The 18,297-nt window shown below is 35.5% G+C and overlaps 1 protein-coding gene across 1 annotated transcript in view; it reads left to right on the top strand.

The window, feature by feature from the left end:
* The window catches only part of LOC137646901 (BTB/POZ domain-containing protein 6-B-like), a 7,729-nt gene extending 432 nt beyond the window's left edge, over positions 1-7,297 (top strand). The window contains exons 1-3 of the mRNA XM_068379972.1: positions 1-116; positions 4,285-4,494; positions 5,260-7,297. The exon at positions 1-116 is cut by the window's left edge and continues 432 nt beyond it. Of these exons, the coding sequence (XP_068236073.1) occupies positions 1-116; positions 4,285-4,494; positions 5,260-6,202 (1,269 nt within the window). The 3' untranslated portion in view covers positions 6,203-7,297. The remainder of the gene's footprint in view (positions 117-4,284; positions 4,495-5,259) is intronic.
* The last annotated feature ends 11,000 nt before the right edge of the window (positions 7,298-18,297 follow it).

The raw sequence follows: 18,297 nt of genomic DNA, 5'->3' as shown, positions 1-18,297 counted from the left end.
GCAAGGAGCGTCGCCAATTCCAGGTGGTGTGCAGACACCATGAGGAATTTGGTGTACTACACCGTCATGGGACCCTGTAAATGGGTACAGCTCTCCTTGCACCTTATTCGTGGCAGGTAACATATTACAATTGAAATTTTTTTTTAAATTGCATGAAGCATACATTTTAAATTACAGTACTAATAAACACTACACAATACCCTATGCAAATTTCAGCATACACACTAAACAATAATAAAAATATTTCCATTTAACCTGAACAAAATTACAGTTTAAGTTTTAATACCAAGTGGGTGCATAATGGGTAATCATTAATTCCGTACGCTTTTTACACACAACCATACAACCACAAACAAATGCTGATACATCAAAAAACTAAGTGAACATACACATGCACTATACAAACATCCAATACAAAATATACTAATATACTGTAAGTAAAATATCCTAAATATTCATAATTTACTAACGGCTATGCAAAAACTCCTTTATAATGCATGACATTTTTCTCATTTGCTTTCCTACTCTTTCGTAAATACAGTAAAATAGGAATGAGAATAAATGGTATATTACCAAATATATCGCTTGCATCATCAAAATCAATTCGAGCATATGAGCCAAGTTATACAGCACACACACACACACACAGAGTCCATCCTTAATCTAACAATTCTTTCATAACACATCAGGTGTGCAGACTTCCCCTCCATGACATCAGCATGCCATCTACGCAGTATTGGCATCCCCTCCCTCTCCACCCTTCTCCTTCTCCTCCTCCACTCCCAACGACTGTCATCTTTAAACATTCTTATTAATCAAAAGACTTCTCGACTCCTCTGTTGCTATTATACCCAACAGATTAAGGCTCTAGAACATTCCTAATTCCTTTACTAATCTACTAGCCCCTTCCCCTATGACTCCTGCATTTTCTTATGTTCAATTGTCATCAGAAAACATTCCTCCAATGCATCATTTTACTATAAGACAAGTAGAGGTGCTTTGATATGCTTGTTAAGAAGATATGATTAGAGTATTCTAAAATATGTTATGTTATTGTACAGTATAATTATAACTCGTGTAAATCATCAATTTTACTAAAATTAGTACAAGACAAAATTCATGTAGCATTTTTCTTCTCTACTTGCAACAAGTGAAGAAATTACAGGCAGCCAAAGCAAGCATTCCTGGTGGAAAAAAGACGAACCAAATCCAGAGTATTATGAATAAAAAATGGTAAATAAAAATAAATAAATAAACAAACCCTAGAAAAGGAATAATCATGAAAACATAAGTCCCTCGGCGGCTGGCAACAGAAATCACCTCCCGGTAGTCCCTCTTTCTTATGGTGGCAAAGAAAGCCTTCCTCCCTGCTTCCTAACACCTATGGAATATATTACTTAGTCCATTGTCTCCATTCGCAAAAATAGCTTTTTGACTGTCAATCTTTCTTCTTGTTTAAAAGAAAGACATGCAGGGATATAAAACAACAGGAAGAGACACAGGAATACAAAACAAAAGGAGTAAAAATCAAGGAGGGATCATAAATGACTGTGATTAATGGCAAATGCTCCCCAAGTATAAGCTAAGCCAATTTGCGGTTTACAAAGCACAGAGGCTGAACATCATCCATTCCAAAGATTGACATTTACAAAGCCACAATCTGCACTCATTAGAATTTGTCACATATACAATCCTCAGAGCTCATAAGCTTCCCGTGTACATTGATATAATGTACTAAAACTAGTAAAATATGAAAAGCACAAAATTATCAACTATACAAGACGAGTTCAAAATACAAAGAATTGTCTTTAGTTATCTAATAAGAAAAAATATCCTTAATAGAAAATTTTGCTGCTGAGAAGTCAAAAAGCCATTATTATTATTATTATTATTACTATCCAAGCTACAACCCTAGTTGGAAAAGCAAGATGCTATAAGCCCAGGGGCTCCAACAGGGAAAAATAGCCCAGTGAGGAAAGGAAATAAGGAAATAAATAAATGAAGAGAACAAATTAACAATAAATCATTCTAAAAGGGATTTTTCAGGAATACTTTATATTCAGAATTAGCTGGCCTCATGCTAATACAGTATAAGCTCCTGCTTATTGAACAGTCTGAATTACAATGGATCAAATTTTGTTTGTAGCCAACAAAAGTAAGCAAATATTCAGTACTGCAAAGAGAAAACTAACATACTTCACCTATATCTCACTTCTAATTAATAGGCATTAAAAAAAAAATTCATGATAACATGAAAAGGGCAATGATGAAACAAAGTTATACGTGGGAAAATTACTCCATTTTTTTTAGTAGTGTAATCAGACCAAGGATTCCTTAATTCCACATTTTTCAGAGGGTTAAAAACCATAATTAACCATACTCCAAATAATGGGGTCGAAGAAGGTAACATTTAAAACACACGACACACCAAAGGGAATGGACGAAAATCATAGTACCGGTTTACGATGCACTATGTTTCAAACACACTGCAGAAAGTAAAGCCAATAAGAGAACTAAATAATTCTTGAAGTTTCATCTTTTCAATACAATTTTGAAAAACTAATTTCAACTCGACGGTTCAATTAAATCCCTTACTTTTGTATATAAGACTTTAACACCGATGCATGATTTAAAAAGCAAAATTAAATAAAAATATATAAATAACTGTGAAGTTACAGAATCATTAATACATTATGAGTAAAATTACTCTCTTCCATGAAAGGAAAATAAATAAATCTCAACCATCCATCTTATCTAGTCCATTTGTTGAAAGTACTATACAAACAGCTAGCATTAAAAACCTGACTGCAAAATCCTATATCAATCTACTGCATGATAGTCACTAACACAATGAAACATTAGTATTGTAGCTTACTGAAAATTACAGTCCATTATAGTGTTTAATCTATGAAAAAAATTAGCACAGTAAGGTTATAGGAACATATCATATTCAAGTTACCCAGTACAGTAAATATAGTTATGGAAAGAATCTTTATCATGACAAATAATTGATAACATCTTCTGAAGATGGTGTTAATCATTTAAAAAGTTATCAACCGTCCAATAAGTTGCTTTCTAACCTAGAGTAATCTAATACCTATTACATACAGAGCTATAATCCAAACAACTTTGGAATGAAAATCTAGTTGTGTTCATTTACTACTTAAATTTTATTACCATGAATCTTATAAAGTAAACCTAACTTTATATAGTAAAAGAAAAATGTGATGTTCCAAACTAATTATTAAGTACATAAAAATGAATACAGTACTCATGAGCTTTCATACTGTACAAGGGTAGTGGTGGCCGATGTGGTAACGTCCCTGACTGGTGAACGCCAGACTGGGGTTCGAGTCCCGCTCAAACTCGTTAGTTCCTATGATAGCTGCAACTTCACCATCCTTGTGAGCTAAGGATGGGGGGTTTTGGGGGAGCCTATAGGTCTATCTGCTGAGTCATCAGCAGCCATTGCCTGGCCCTCCTTGGTCCTAGCATGGGTGGAGAGGGGGCTTGGGCACTGATCATAAGTATATATGGCCAGTCTCTAGGGCATTGTCCTGCTTGATAGGGCAATGTCACTGGCCCCTCCCTGCCTCTGACATTCATGGGCAGCCTTTAAATCTTTTAAAGCCTTTAATGAGTGGGCATTGCAATCACTATAATAATTTCTGAGAACAATGCAACACATGCCAAGTTTTTCTCGTAAGATAAAACTAACCACAAACAAAAATTAACAAGAATTATATTAAAGCAAATTCATAAACCAAAACACTCAAAGATTACAGCCTCATCAAAATTATAAACTAGTTTCATAACTATCCTCTCAGGCTATCCTAAAATAGCTTGCAAATTAAAATAAGGTATTTAAAATTTCTCAAGGTATGGCAATGATCTTCACACAGTATAAATGGAATCTATTAATAAAGGATTAGTTGTATAATTCTGACAAAACTATACATCCAGGATATATAGAGAGATGATCTTTTCCGTGTTACAGCCGATAATGGCTTCTGAATGTCTTTGGATATTTTGATAACTATATCCAGACAATTTACTTTTTTAATTTTATTTTAATATCTAAGCTATAAAATACCCAAGGATATTTTCATCAACTACTAACATGTCTCAGTACTGTAGTAGAGACCTAATCCTCTCGAAAGGGAAGAAAACGGGAAATTTTAATTTTAGGGTAAGTGTTGATATAAGCCAAACTTCAATACAGAAATAATATGAATATCATGGGTGGTACAAAGAAAAAATTCCTAATAGAAATCTTTTTAACAGATCCTACAACCTTTTTGAGAATGAAGATGGGAGTGACGTGATTTTAATGGTTGGAGACGGCACTTACAGAGAGCGAGTACCAGCCCACTCATGGGTACTTGCTGCTGGCAACCAGTACTTCAGAGCCCTATTCCAAGGCCCTTTTGCTGACAGGCACAAGAAAACCTACGACATCCCTAATGACCCCAAGGGATTCCAGAACCTCTTGAAGTAAGTACAGTACTTGTAATGCATTCTGCTGCAGGGACAACATTTTACATTACTGTATTTCTCACTGAATTCATGTAAATCCAGCAGCAAAACCTTATATACCGATACTACCTAATGTCCCTCCCTTAACCGAAATGAAGAAAATATGCCACTCACTGTATTGTTATATACTCTAATATATTCTAAAATTATATGTTGGACAATAAAGATCTACTGTATATAAGCAAAATATAAAAATTGTATAAGAGACAATTAAACAGGCAGTAGAATTAGCGGCTCAAAAGCATAAATAATCTATTATACAATGTTTAACAAACATCAAGCATACACAAGGAAAACATGAAATTGAAAAATGTTATGAATATGAGGAAAAGGATTTGAGGCCTGTTGGTAATTTGAGGCCTAATATCAATACCTAGTCAGTACTCCTTGTCCTAAATCATAACATATTTGTCAAATCTGCCCTCTTCTGTGAGTACCCGTTAGCTTGATGTTTGTTCTATAGTATTATTAATTTTTTACTGTACATTGCAATGTACAGTACTGTACTCAAAATTTTACTGGTATTTTCCCCTAAACTCTTCTAATTGTTACAATTGCCACCTCTAATGTGGTCCATTTGTTCTTTGGACTCTCCTCCTTTTCATGCTTTTCTTTCATTCTCTATCAAGTAGTGTAAAACCTGATGAATAGCATATAAAAACACTCTTAAGTTAAATCTTATGATTCAACTCGAGTATAAATTAACTAATGTCCTATTTACAGGTGGTTGTACCGTCATGAATGTGGGATCCAAAGTATGGATAGTGCCCTCATCACCTTACAAGTAGCCATTGAATATCTGTGTCCCGAATTGGCCGAGTTATGCGTCGAGTACATTGGAAAGCACTTGAGAGTGTCTAACGTGCTTAAGGTGCTTCAGTTCACCTGGAGATACTGTCCTTCTTCTACAACTTCTGAGGACAGTGAGGGATCCTCAGTTATATCTACTGCTCCTTCAGCTCCTAGTCTTGAAATAATGGAAGATCCTGAAGAAGAGGACACAAACTCATTTGGTGCAGCAGACAGACTACGGCAGCTCGACCTATCTCAACAGACGGTTCACAGTATGAGTCAACTACAAAAACTCTCAGAAGAAACCGAGTTCCAAGATCCAACAGCCTGCTGTAGTGACCTGTACAATGTGTGCCTTGAGGTTGTTGACAGTGCCACCAGGGCCGTTTTAGCTTCTGAACCTTTAGAAGAATTAGACTACAGAACTCTGCAGCTCATTTTGAAGAGATCAACTCTCAACATACCAAATGAATTAACAATATTTCAAGCAGTGCAACGTTGGTCAACAGCTGAATGTAAACGACGCATGTTGCCTCTGACTTCTGACAACAGAAGAGCCGTTCTTGGCGATCTTCTGTACTATGTACGGTTCTTGAATATGACAAATGAGCAGCTTCAACAAACCAGCAGCCTCCTTACAGCTGATGAATTCAACTACCTTGCTACTAGGATCTCAGGTAATACTCCTACATCAGTACCTGCCAATCTAAACCCCCACCTGGCCATGATGGCCATTCCTCGCCATCACAAGCCTCCTCCGCCAACTACAGATTCACCCAATAAAAACAAGAAGGGAAACACAGGAAAGAGAAAATACACAAAAAAGGAATTAATGTTAGATGTAGTTTCCTGCCTTGCTGTGATTTTTGATTAGCATTACATTTCTGGTAAAATGAATCTGTGTTCGTTGTTTTCACAAGAGGTTCCATTTATTGTTTTGTGAAGCACAACAACATTCTTTGAAGTTTAACAAACATTTGCCTCTATGAGGTTTAGGTCTCAAATCTAAAAAGAAATTAAGTTTGTTTTTTTAGTATGTGTGAATCATAATAGATCCTTACTTTAACTCAAGCTGTTTGTAGTTGCATACAAAAAAAAAAATTCCCAAAACACAACTTATGATTTTATTTTCTTAGCAATTTCATAAAGTTATCCTAATACTGTAAAAGGAATCCATTTGATCACAGATTTTAATTATTGTATAGATGTTAAATAATTGATAATTTTATAAAATTATATAATTTTGTAGTTCAACTGCAACCATTTGAAGAATGGGAATTCAAATTGTAAATACAGTACTATAATGTGCATCACATACATGATGTACCCTGAATGTGATAATGAACTAACTTAAAACAATTGCCTTAACTTGATAGTTGTTATACGTTTAGTGTGTGTAAAGATGTTTTGTATTATATTGCTTTTCTCTTATATATTATATGTAAGCTGTCTTGCATATGGTAACTAGTCTAGTCATTTTATTATTCCTTTACTTAGCATCAAGTGGCATGGCTAATCATTTATATGGGAATTTTACGGAGAATTCACACTAGATTTGCAAATAAACTTTGGTATACAATACAGACTAATAACAAGAGAGCAGCAGTAGCCTTGTGTACTTATTTATCTCAACTTCTAATATCAAACAACTCTACAGCCAAATATTAGTCAAGCACACTGCCTAACCCATGCAGTCACATTTCCCGTACAATTACCTCGAGTATTTTCCTCTTGAAACTTCGAAAGTTACAGATATAGTAAACCATTTACAGCACTATTAGTATTTTTGACAATACTTATCCTGCTATCAAAGATAGACCTTGCTATGGACTTGTTTTTCTCCTAGATATAATCATGAAACAAAAAAGGGGACCTCTCCTCTCTACGTTCCTCCCAGCCTGATCAGGGATTCAACCGAGTTCGGCTGGTACTTTTAGGGTGACACAGCCCACCCTCCCACGATATCCACCACAGATGAAGCTTCATAACGCTGAATCCCCTACTGCTGCTACCTTCGCGGTACCTTAGATGACCGCGGAGGTAGCAGCAGTAGGGGATTCAGCGTTATGAAGCTTCATCTGTGGTGGATAACGGGGGAGGGTGGGCTGTGTCACCCTAGCAGTACAAGCCGAACTTGGTTAAGTCCCTTGTCAGGCTGGGAGGAACGAAGAGAGGAGAGGTCCCCTTTTTTGTTTCATTTGTTGATGTCGGCTACCCCCCAAAATTGGGGGAAGTGCCTTGATATATGTATGTATGTATGTATAATCGTGCAGCATATCAAGTTAGAAGTATGGAAATTAATTCCTTAAAACTTAAACCCTTTAAGCACCAAGAACTCACCAAAATATTTGGCGTTCAAGCTCCAGAACTTTTTGGAGGGTCATTTCGCGTAACTACTATCACAGAAACTATCAAAAATAGGACCTCAAAATTTGAATACATTTCCTTTTTCATATACAATAAATATTTTGTAAAATTTTCATACGCATTAATAATAGATTTAAAAAATGGTACTACCTGGATGTCAAATACATCTAAAAGTGCCGATATAGAATGTCTAATACCGCTCAAAGGGTTAATATTAATGAGTATGTTTTGAATAGAAGCAATACTGTAAAACAGCACCACAAAAGTCACAACACAACTGTGCTAGGAAGAAACAAACCTGAAAAGTATTGGTATTTTTGACATAATATCTCCCATATCTTTGATGTAAGTACAACCAGATTTAAGCTCAATAGTTCATTGCTCTCTCTTGTCATTTGTCTGCTGTATATAAAAGAATATTTTGATTTAAGATGTAAAAAAATAAAATGAAAAAAAAAATAAAGATAATGTCTGAATATCTTTAACCTTTGTCAGACCATACATCTATCGCCTTGATGCATCCTGTAAATATTAAATATTCATGATGCCATTACAGTACTTCAAAAGTCCACTGCCTTTTCTACAAAGCGTTTAAACCAGCTGCTATGCCACTGACACTAGAAGGGATACCTGGAGATTACTGTAGCACTATTATTACAGTACAGTGATTAACAAGTGAAACTTCATCTAAATCTAAGGACTGTATGTTATTTTCTAAACTGTACAATGCCTCATTTGAATAAATATTTGTGCACATTAATCAAAGGGCTCATAAGGCCGTAATTGCTTGTCAATTCGAAAAAAAAAAAAAAAAAAGAGTAAAATTGTACCTAGATGTTTTTAATCAAAAACGGAAAAAAACTAAAAAAAAATATTTCAAAACCTATAGCAAAAACCAAGCGAGAATCACTCTAAGCAAAGTGCCATTTTTTTTTTATTATTTAGCTTTAAACAGTATTATGTACTGAACATGTATCCACACTGATTTTGCTTGAAAATACAATTGCAATGCTCACAATATTTACTTGTAACTTTCATATTATTCAGTGCCTGTGCTTAAGGGAAATGTCAGTGCAATACGCTTGAAACCATAATAATAAATAAAAAAAAATATAAATAAAAAATAAGCTGTCATGGTATTAAATAATCAGTAATCAGTAAATACAAAATACCAATTCAATAAACAGGAAAGTGACAGATGCAAAGAACATAAGCAAGGAACATAGAGAGTCATTTCCGGGCCGAAAATTTGTTTGAAAATTTTTTTGAAAATTTCGGCCGATTTTTGGGCCGAAAATTTTTTTCGAAAATTTCGGCCGATTTTCAGGCCGAAAATTTTTTCGAAAATTTTGCCCGATTTTCGGGCCGAAAATATCTAAATATACTTCATGGATTTCATTGGCCATGCTTTCTTAATGATTACTTCTGCTTCAATGGCAAAACAATTAACTCTAGCAGCTTTTGTTAATCAAGTTTACAATGCAACTTGCTCCTGTTGATGATTAAATCATTTTGTTAAATATATTGCTGTATTTGTTGACAAGGTAGAATAAATAGCTTTATATATTGTCACTATATGTTGATAAAAGAAAATTTTCTTTGTACATGTAATATAATACTGAAGTTAAATTTTCTTTAGTAGATCCAATCCGGATAAATTTGATTTGTGTCCTATACAACTTCAGTTTACTGCATTGTGTTATTCATTTATAATCAAAATCATATTCTGTATATAAATGCAAAAAAAAAAAAAAAGAAATTCTAAAAGTTTTGTTTTACATTTTAGCAAGACTGTAAAAGAATGTTGCCAAAGTTAATAAACCGAATGGTTTAAATCCCATGTTGTCTTATTGTAATTCCTTAAATTTCATATACTGTACAGTACTGTATTGTGGAGTACTACATGAAACACTGTCATCGGTACTAAACGTTCTTTACACCTTCCTGACCCAGCGACTTTGCTTTCTTTCCTTTATTTCTTACCATATTCAATAAGTCTCTCAAAGTTAAAGAATTTCTTCCAATTTAGCCTGCTCCGATTTTCAACCACATTCAAGTACAAATCCTTTACATGAGCCCTGGGAGTTTAGAATGGACTCGCCTCCTTAAACAGACACAATAACCTATTGTATGGTCACTAAGATCATGCTTCATATAGAAAATAGGGCTCCTACAGTTTGCCTCAGTTGGAAAAATGCAATTTCCTGTCAATTGGTGGTTAAGTAAATGCAAACATGTACTTGCACTTTTGCTCAATGCATCTGTGAACACAAATTATTTTTAATAATCTCACATGAGATTCACATTGCTAATTCACGAAGCTAGATAAATGCAGATGTTTATCCTAAAATCTAAAATTTCTCGTTTCTTTCACTGGAATAGCAATGCCTCTCAAGTGCATTATCATCTTTATATGGTCAATGCTGTACTAGTTATTTCAGTCCGTCGTTGATAAGTTTTATGAAGCCATATTTTCTTTTAATTATGTACAGATTATTTAGCTTCATATCAATATGGGGTGTCTTTTTTGGACTTTGCTATGTATTCATGTGTTATGGCTAGATGATAAAATATTTGATAGAAGATTCAAATTTCCTTTGTTATACATGTCGAGAGTAGCATTGAGATATTGAAATCTGTTGTTTCAAGTGTGTTAGCTAACCATTCCCTATTACGGAGTAATATGTTGACTATGGCTAATACAGTTTGTGTAAAGGACTCCAAATGGAAAAGAGAGGTGTCTTTTAAATCAAGAGAAAATCCAGAGAAAACTAGGCAAGTGGATTAGGGTCAAGATGATAATGATACTCATTAGGCTATTACCAGATTCTTAAGAATTGATAGCAAGCTTCTTTAGCTTTCTACTAGATTTTCCTATTTTCGTGCAATCTAAGGAGGTAACGCGCCTTTGTGATACTAACCTACGCTGCCTTAATCCAAACCCTAGACTAATTCATGTAAAATAGTTTTGCCTAGTGATTTTAGAGTACTAGTAAGATAAGGGTACTGATGGTATAGAGCACATTATGAAGACGATACCTTCCTTGCAAGCTTTACTCTCAATTTACTTCACGACCTTCCATTGCAAAACACTCTCTACAATTCCAAGATAGAAGACTGGGCTGGGAGTTTGAATAAATATGTCCATCCACCCACTGACAGAAGAAAGCGTTCAAGAGCAACCTCTTTGTACTACAGTATCATTAACAATGTGTGCTTATCATAAGGTTCCTTTGGAATCAGGAATGCCATTTTAAAGTGTTTTAAAAGTTTCAACAAGAACTGAAAAATAGTAACATCTTGATTCAGATAGAAGTTAGTTACCATCTAGTATAGGCTCGACCACAAGTACCCCTAGAATTTCCACTGGTAGTATAAACATTCGAGGTAATATTTCCAAGGCAAGTCAAGAGTTTCCTTTACCTAGTGCAGGTGCAAATGTTATCTAAAAATAAATCCTGAATTGTTAAGTCTAAAAGACTCGACAAAACAAAACATGACCCAGAATTCAAAATACAGTAGATGTGGATTTAAAAGAAGCCGACACAGATAATGTTTCACTGTTTCATTCATTACAAAGCTTATTGTTGAATGTAACCAAAGATATTAATCTGGGTAATGGTTATTCTACAATGTTGTCTAATGTTGCTACTGTTTATAAGCCTTCTTATACTCTATTTTAGATCAAGGTAGGATTGATAAGTGTCATTGAAAAAGTGTCTAAAAGAATGCAAAATGACACTTTGCTTTTGATTTCACAGAGGCCTGCTTTTTCTCCCGTCCATGCTGTCCTCCTTTCTTCACTAAACTACTATTCTAACCCTCCAAGGGAGAATTTTCAGAAGAGTAACAGGCATGAAAGATGTAGGATTAACAGAAGACCTAGTTCAAGTGCCAATAGGACTTGTCGATCATATAAGAAAACTAAATGATAGTCATTACAAAGAAATATCAGTATTGTAATGGGTTTTCCACTTTTATCAAGATTGAGAAAGCCTTCACCCCAATCCATGGGTTCTCTGAGGTAGGAAAGGGTTACCAAATTCCTCTATCCTCCAACCATCCTCTGTTCAAGGAACCCATTCCTTTTACAAGTTACCACAACAACTCGACCAAATACCTTACAGTATTTTGAAATTAGACATGGCAAACCAGGGTTTACAACAGGATTTTCAAAGTTCCTAAGGCATTAGGGGAGTGGAGGACAGTCCTAAATGCCTCACCTGTATCACATATCATTATGTATTTCCAGAGAAGGTACATTCCTGATTATTTCTCGCCTTGCGAAACGTTAAAGCAGATGTAGAATTTTCAAGTTTCTAGCCTTACTAAACAATGAATGTGCACTCTCAGAAGAAGGTGAGCGTAGAGGTGAGGGGGCATTTCCACAGAACTGCATGCTGCCGTAAAAGAGAGTACACAAACAGTTACAGGAGCAGTCCTGTAGGAGAGCACTCTAGGATGGACATGGAAATGTAAAGGCTCACTCCTGTAGGAGTGCTCGCGATTAGATGTCAAAACGTTCTCGAAGGAGCGGCGCCTTTCCCCTTAAATTAGGCAGCAGCAGACACTCCTTCCCTCTCACAAGGGAATAAACAGAAACAGGAATGCTGTCAAACAAGAACAAGAAAGTACATATTGTCCATAAACAGCTACAGTTATTGGGAAAAATGCAAAACCTTTCATCTTTGTTAATATTCCTTGCACACAGCAAACTTCTAACAATTACCTAAAAGAAAGATCAAAAGATTAACACAGCCAGTTGACAGATCCTGAAGTATGTCTGTACTCTCTGAGTGTCTAAAAAAAAAATGGCCACTCAGTATACTGGCAGGGGGCGGGCTTCCACATCATTTGCCAGAAACTGCTGAATTGGTTTTAATCTTAACCGAGTTCCGGCTTTGTGGAAAACATATCCCTAATAAAGTTTGAGGGCTTGTATCTGTAGGAACAAACAGAATACAGTATTAAAGAAAAAAAAAAATTATTTCTATACCCACCTGATGTTCATATTGCTTCTCTCTTGAAACTTGACTTATATCAACTCTTGCCACAAAACACTAAAAAAATTCCCATTTCCTCTCATTTCAATATACTTGGGCATCTAATACAGTATAAGATAATCTAGTGGTAAATGGCTATACTGTAATGACACAGTCGGAGCACTGTACCTACTTTTGTCTTTTAATCTCTGTTTATCTTGATCTTAAAAGGTTGACAGCACATTATTCTGATCCAGATTGGTTCTTAAGTGATCTTTAGATTTAGTGATAAAGGATGTCTTCTGTATTTGTTAATAATTACTGCATACATTGTTCAAAGGATTTACGTTACAGTATTTCTGGGCAATCAAGATCTGCATTCTCATAATTCATGAACCATTTAATCACTCCAATCTCTAAGCCTTTGGCATTATTCTCATATCCAAATTAAGTTGAAATATTTGTGTGTAATCAGCAGCCTTAACACATGTTAGTGAATGTCAGCCTTTATTAAGTACAGTACTTTACTCTGGTTTTCTTTAAGAAACTGGTTGTTAACATTTTTTCAATAATATAGTTTCCACCCTCTTCCAGTTGCATATGCTGTATTATACATCAATATTATACATCAATGTACCAATGAATTCTGACATTTTCTATGATGGTTTGGGCTAGACTAACGTACTATAGGTTCTGTACATATTAGCTCTTTTTAGTGGATTTGTACAAATGCCTTGTAAAGTTACTACTTTTTTCATTCTTATACTATGCATCTGATTTTGTAACTACTTGCATACTATTGTATTGCATCATGTCTCAATGTAGTATAAGTACCAGAGCTTCATAGCCAACAATGAAAAGGACCACCATATAACTTGCAATATGTAGAGATCAAGTATGTTCCCTTAGTTCAATCTGCAAAAATAACGGACTAGCTTACCTATCTGCACTAACAAGCATTCTACAACTTTTGGTTGTTTCCTTTGCACCAGGAAGTTCAGGGAAACCTAAACCCGTAGCAAATGTTCAAATTTCAGTAGGCTTAAGATTGTATTGTATGTTCAGCTTTGGAAGAGATTGATGAATGTTTAGCAGTTAATGAAGTTTCTCAAACGATATAGTGTCCAAACCAGAATTTCGAGCCACTCGCTTTTGTCAAAATAACTTTCCTTTCCCTAATGGACTACAAATAATGTAAACTACTTTAGAAGTTCATGTTACCAATGTAGCACAATGCTGGCCACCTAATAATAAAGTAACTATGACTACTAAAGCACATATTTCCTTTCTTCCAATAGATCTCAAATCAATAATGTATCATGGACTGATAGCAGCACTACATGTCTCCTGAAGCATCCCGCAAATACTGTGTTGTGACAAATACTCCATCTGAGCCTTTCTGTGTTGTATGCACTCTTAAGTTTCTTCAATTTCAAAGGAAACACTTGTGCAAAACCAATTATAAATCATTTACTAGACAAGAGACAAATGAAAACTTATTCTTATTTTTTTCGTAGTCTTCATGATCATTTCTCCGATTTGCGCCACAGGGTGAGGTCTGTTACACACACTTTAATGCAATCATCTCATCCTTTAGAAACCTCAGGTAATGCAGCACAGTAAGGTTTCAGTAGCAGAACCCCCTTTAATGGCTTTAATACTGATCAAAGGCCTTCATTACAGCACAACTATTATTGTTATTAAAAGGGGGAGATTAACCAGCCCAATGAGTAAAATTCAACTCTCACAGGGCTGGCCCGATTAATATCAGAAAGAAAATTATTTTCTTTATATTAATGTTAAATATAAATATATATATATATATATATATATATATATATATATATATATATATATATATATATATATATATATATATATATATATAATATATATATATATATATATATATATATATATATATCAAATATAATGGAAAAATATATTAAACATAATGGATAAAAAGTAAATATATTATAAGGTAAAAATCTGTGATATATAGAAATCGAAATCGTCTATAAAACCTATTTTCCTTAAAAAAATTAAAATCCTAAAAACAGTCAGTAAAACTTTTCTTACCAAAACATAAGTCTCTTTCCTTTTCAAAAACTTTACAATTGATATAAATATGTTTTATGGTTAAAATACAGTCACACTCATTGCACATGGGTACGGCTTCACGAAGTGTGGACATCAAATACCCTTGTGTAAGTTTTGTGTTACCTATGCGCTGCGCAATCTAGCTAAAATGATTTCCGTCATCCTTTCTCTTTGTAATGATGATTCCCATAAAAAACTGGCTTTATTTCTTTTAATTTATTACTAACAGATTCCTAATTCCAGCCAAATATTCTGCTACTGTACTACTATTATCAAAATATGTCGCAAGCTAAGAATTTTGTTCATTGAAGTGGAGAGCCAGGAAACAAGGCTACAACTACATCATTCTGCAAATGTCATTTCTAGGCTCAGCGGACTTGACCTTCACATGGCTTGCTCCCATCATTCTGTGCCTCATCAAATCTGTGCTGCATATATAAGACTACTGTACTCTTGTATGTTCTGTATCTACTTGCAAGTATCTGCTGAAAGATCATCTTCACAATGCTCACTTAATTCTGAATAGGTACTTGGTTCATCCAGGCCATGCCTTCCATCAGATATGGTATTTTATGTGGTTGATGGAGATTAAGCCTCCATCTCTAGTGGTAACTTCTGCTAGTGACAATCTGACCTTAGGGAATATTACTAAATAAGTTACTGACGTGACTCATGATGACTTTAGCTTAGCCCTTATCAAGAAAAAAAAATGTGATTATTATTCAATAGAAGTGCCAAACTTCTATTCCATCTTTCCTTAGCCATCAAAGCTGTTCCTTCCAGCCAGTCCTCTTATGTCTCTCTCAAAGTACTGTGTGGCATCAGCAGATAAAAGGCAATGCTTTGACAGCTAACTGGAAAACATACATACTAAGACTGATAATGAGGAGTACTTATGACTCATCATGACAAAGCCTCATTTGTTGATTTATTAGACTGAGTTTTTTAGAATTTAATTTGCAAGACACAAGTTTTGCCTCTTAAGCGGGGTTTACACGGGCGAGCAGCTCGTCGAGCCCGGTTGTCGAACCTACTTGTAGAATGGCTCGAAGAGCTTTCAGACAGTACATCGAGCCTCAGTGTGCCTCGTGCTAAAACAACGTCAACATGTCTCACGACCAGGACGATTTGATAGCCATTGCTTTAGCAGTGGCACTAAGAAGGAAAGGAAAAAAGATCAAAAGAGAGAAATTTTCATATACCAACTTGCTTGTTGCTTTAAAATTAGAGCCTGATGACTGGCGCAATTATTTGCGTATGGATGAAGACACGTACATTGATCTACCGAATCGTGTCAGCCCTTTCATTACTATGAGGAAGGCCATAACTCCACATGAAAGACTGAGTGTCCGCTATTCCTTTGTTTCTGGCTACTTTATTGGAATAGTCTTTTGATTTAACTTTCCATAAAGCCGGATGAGCTCGATATGCATGTATGAAATCAAGTACGACTTCCTTCTCATTCTTACTTTCATTAATGGCAGCAATTATGCATTTCTTTGATGATGTTTCCTCTAGCAGGTTTGAATAACAACTGAGGTTCGATGCTCGACACCCGTTCACACGTTCACACCGCTCGTCAAACAATGTAGCTCCGCCCACAAAAGTCAAGATGAGCCTGACTTTCATCGAGCCGCTCGACGAGCGCGCTCGACAACCTAATAGCCCGTTTACACGCTCGAACATCAATTCAAACACAGGGTTGTCGAGCCAGGCTCGACGAGCTGCTCGCCCGTGTAAACCCCGCTTTAGATTGTCTTCAGCTGCAATACTCCAACTAGAATTGATGAGTCTCTTATGCAGGTTGGACCCTGAAGCTTGTTCCAAACACTTCTCATGGTTGAATAAACTGACTTCACATAACAGGCTGCTTCTCTATTGGTTAGATGCTCCAGTAAAGGATTCTTCCGCCTCTCTTCCCATGTTATCAGTTGCGTTGTTTCCTTATGATGCAGACAATAATGACAAATATTTTAGGAACTGATGGTTCTCTAAAACTTGCAAGAGTGAGCCTTGGATAGCTTTAGTCAACTTCAACAAGATACATATGCATACATCTAAGGGATGGTGATCTCCAAGATGGTCTTTACCAGCTTTACCAGTTAGCAGTGAGGTGCATGAGCTAGTTCCCTTGGTAAGCCTTTATTTTGAATATGAAAATGGTAATCTACTCACTAATCCATTACAATGCTGAAGAACACAGATGCAATCCTTGAGAGATTGTCTAATTTGTTGATCTTCCCTGACTTCGACTCCATGTGTGCATCTAATATTATGGATCCCCATTTCTTCCAAATGGATCTGGTGAGAAAAATTTCAAGATTTCTACGCCTCACCACAACACAAGAGGCAGTGCTAATATGAGTTCTCTCAATAATCATCATCTTATGCATTGGGATAAGGAATTCTTAAAAACATACAACCCTTCCACTCCACTACATAAAATCAATACCAAGAACAACAAAGTCAAGACCTTGCCAATGTTCATACCATGAAAACAACATAAAAATAGGCCTGAGAGGAAATTGATAGGCTCCTCTATCTGTGCGGTTGACTTGCCGAGATATATGAGAAGATCTTTGGCCTTCCTGGGAATACCTTTGAAAATCTCAGACAAATCTCTGCATTAAATTACCAATATACTACTCAGTCCAAACAGATAACACAGCATGGATAGTGGGTGCATAATACACTCGTAAAACAACTTCGAAAATTGCACTGCCTCCATTTAGTCTCATTACACATGGATAAAAAAAGTTTCAGGTATCAAAGAAATTGAGAATGATACTAACACCATCTGTGGCCACAACACATATTGTACCCAGATTTTCTTGCCCTTTGAGTAGACAGCCTCAGAAGCCTCCTGTTCTAGAAAGGTAACTTCACCAACATTTCCACAGCTTTTACAGGAATCTAGAATTGCTTCAAATTTACATATTAAAGTTATCTTTGGATGATACAGCTTATTCAAATCATAAGCTTCAGAGAGACCAGGATTGGGACAACAAGCATACAAAGAAGATTATTCGAGTAAAGTTAGCATTTAATAATGCAGAAATGGTTTTTGCGCTTTTGCAGAATTCCACGGATGGCTCTACAATGCCTCCACCTTCCCCTCCCTCAGACATAGGCATGATAAGAATATTATCACGGAAAACTTCATACAGTTTGAATAAATTATTTGCATTTTTCCTAACTATATAAATTAAGTTCTTTACTACAGGAGAAGGATAACAACAAAGCTGGAATACAAAAGTTAAAACATTTAACAAGCTGTAAACAACCTGCAGGTAATTACCCTACCAGCAGTGGGGAGACAACGACCTCCTCTGTAGCTCACTGTAACCTTGATTGGATTTCAGCAAGGACTTGTGTTAGGAGTTGGCAATGGCAGAAAACTTTGAGTAAAGAACTCAGAATTATATAGTTAGGAAAAATACAAATTATATCTAAAATTTGTCATTTTTCCTATAATAATGCAAATAGAAGTTCTTTACTACTGAGGACTTATCCTTAGGAG

Source organism: Palaemon carinicauda, chromosome 9 (genome assembly GCF_036898095.1).
Source record: "Palaemon carinicauda isolate YSFRI2023 chromosome 9, ASM3689809v2, whole genome shotgun sequence".
Taxonomy (NCBI): domain Eukaryota; kingdom Metazoa; phylum Arthropoda; class Malacostraca; order Decapoda; family Palaemonidae; genus Palaemon; species Palaemon carinicauda.
This window is presented reverse-complemented; position numbering and strand designations above follow the sequence as displayed.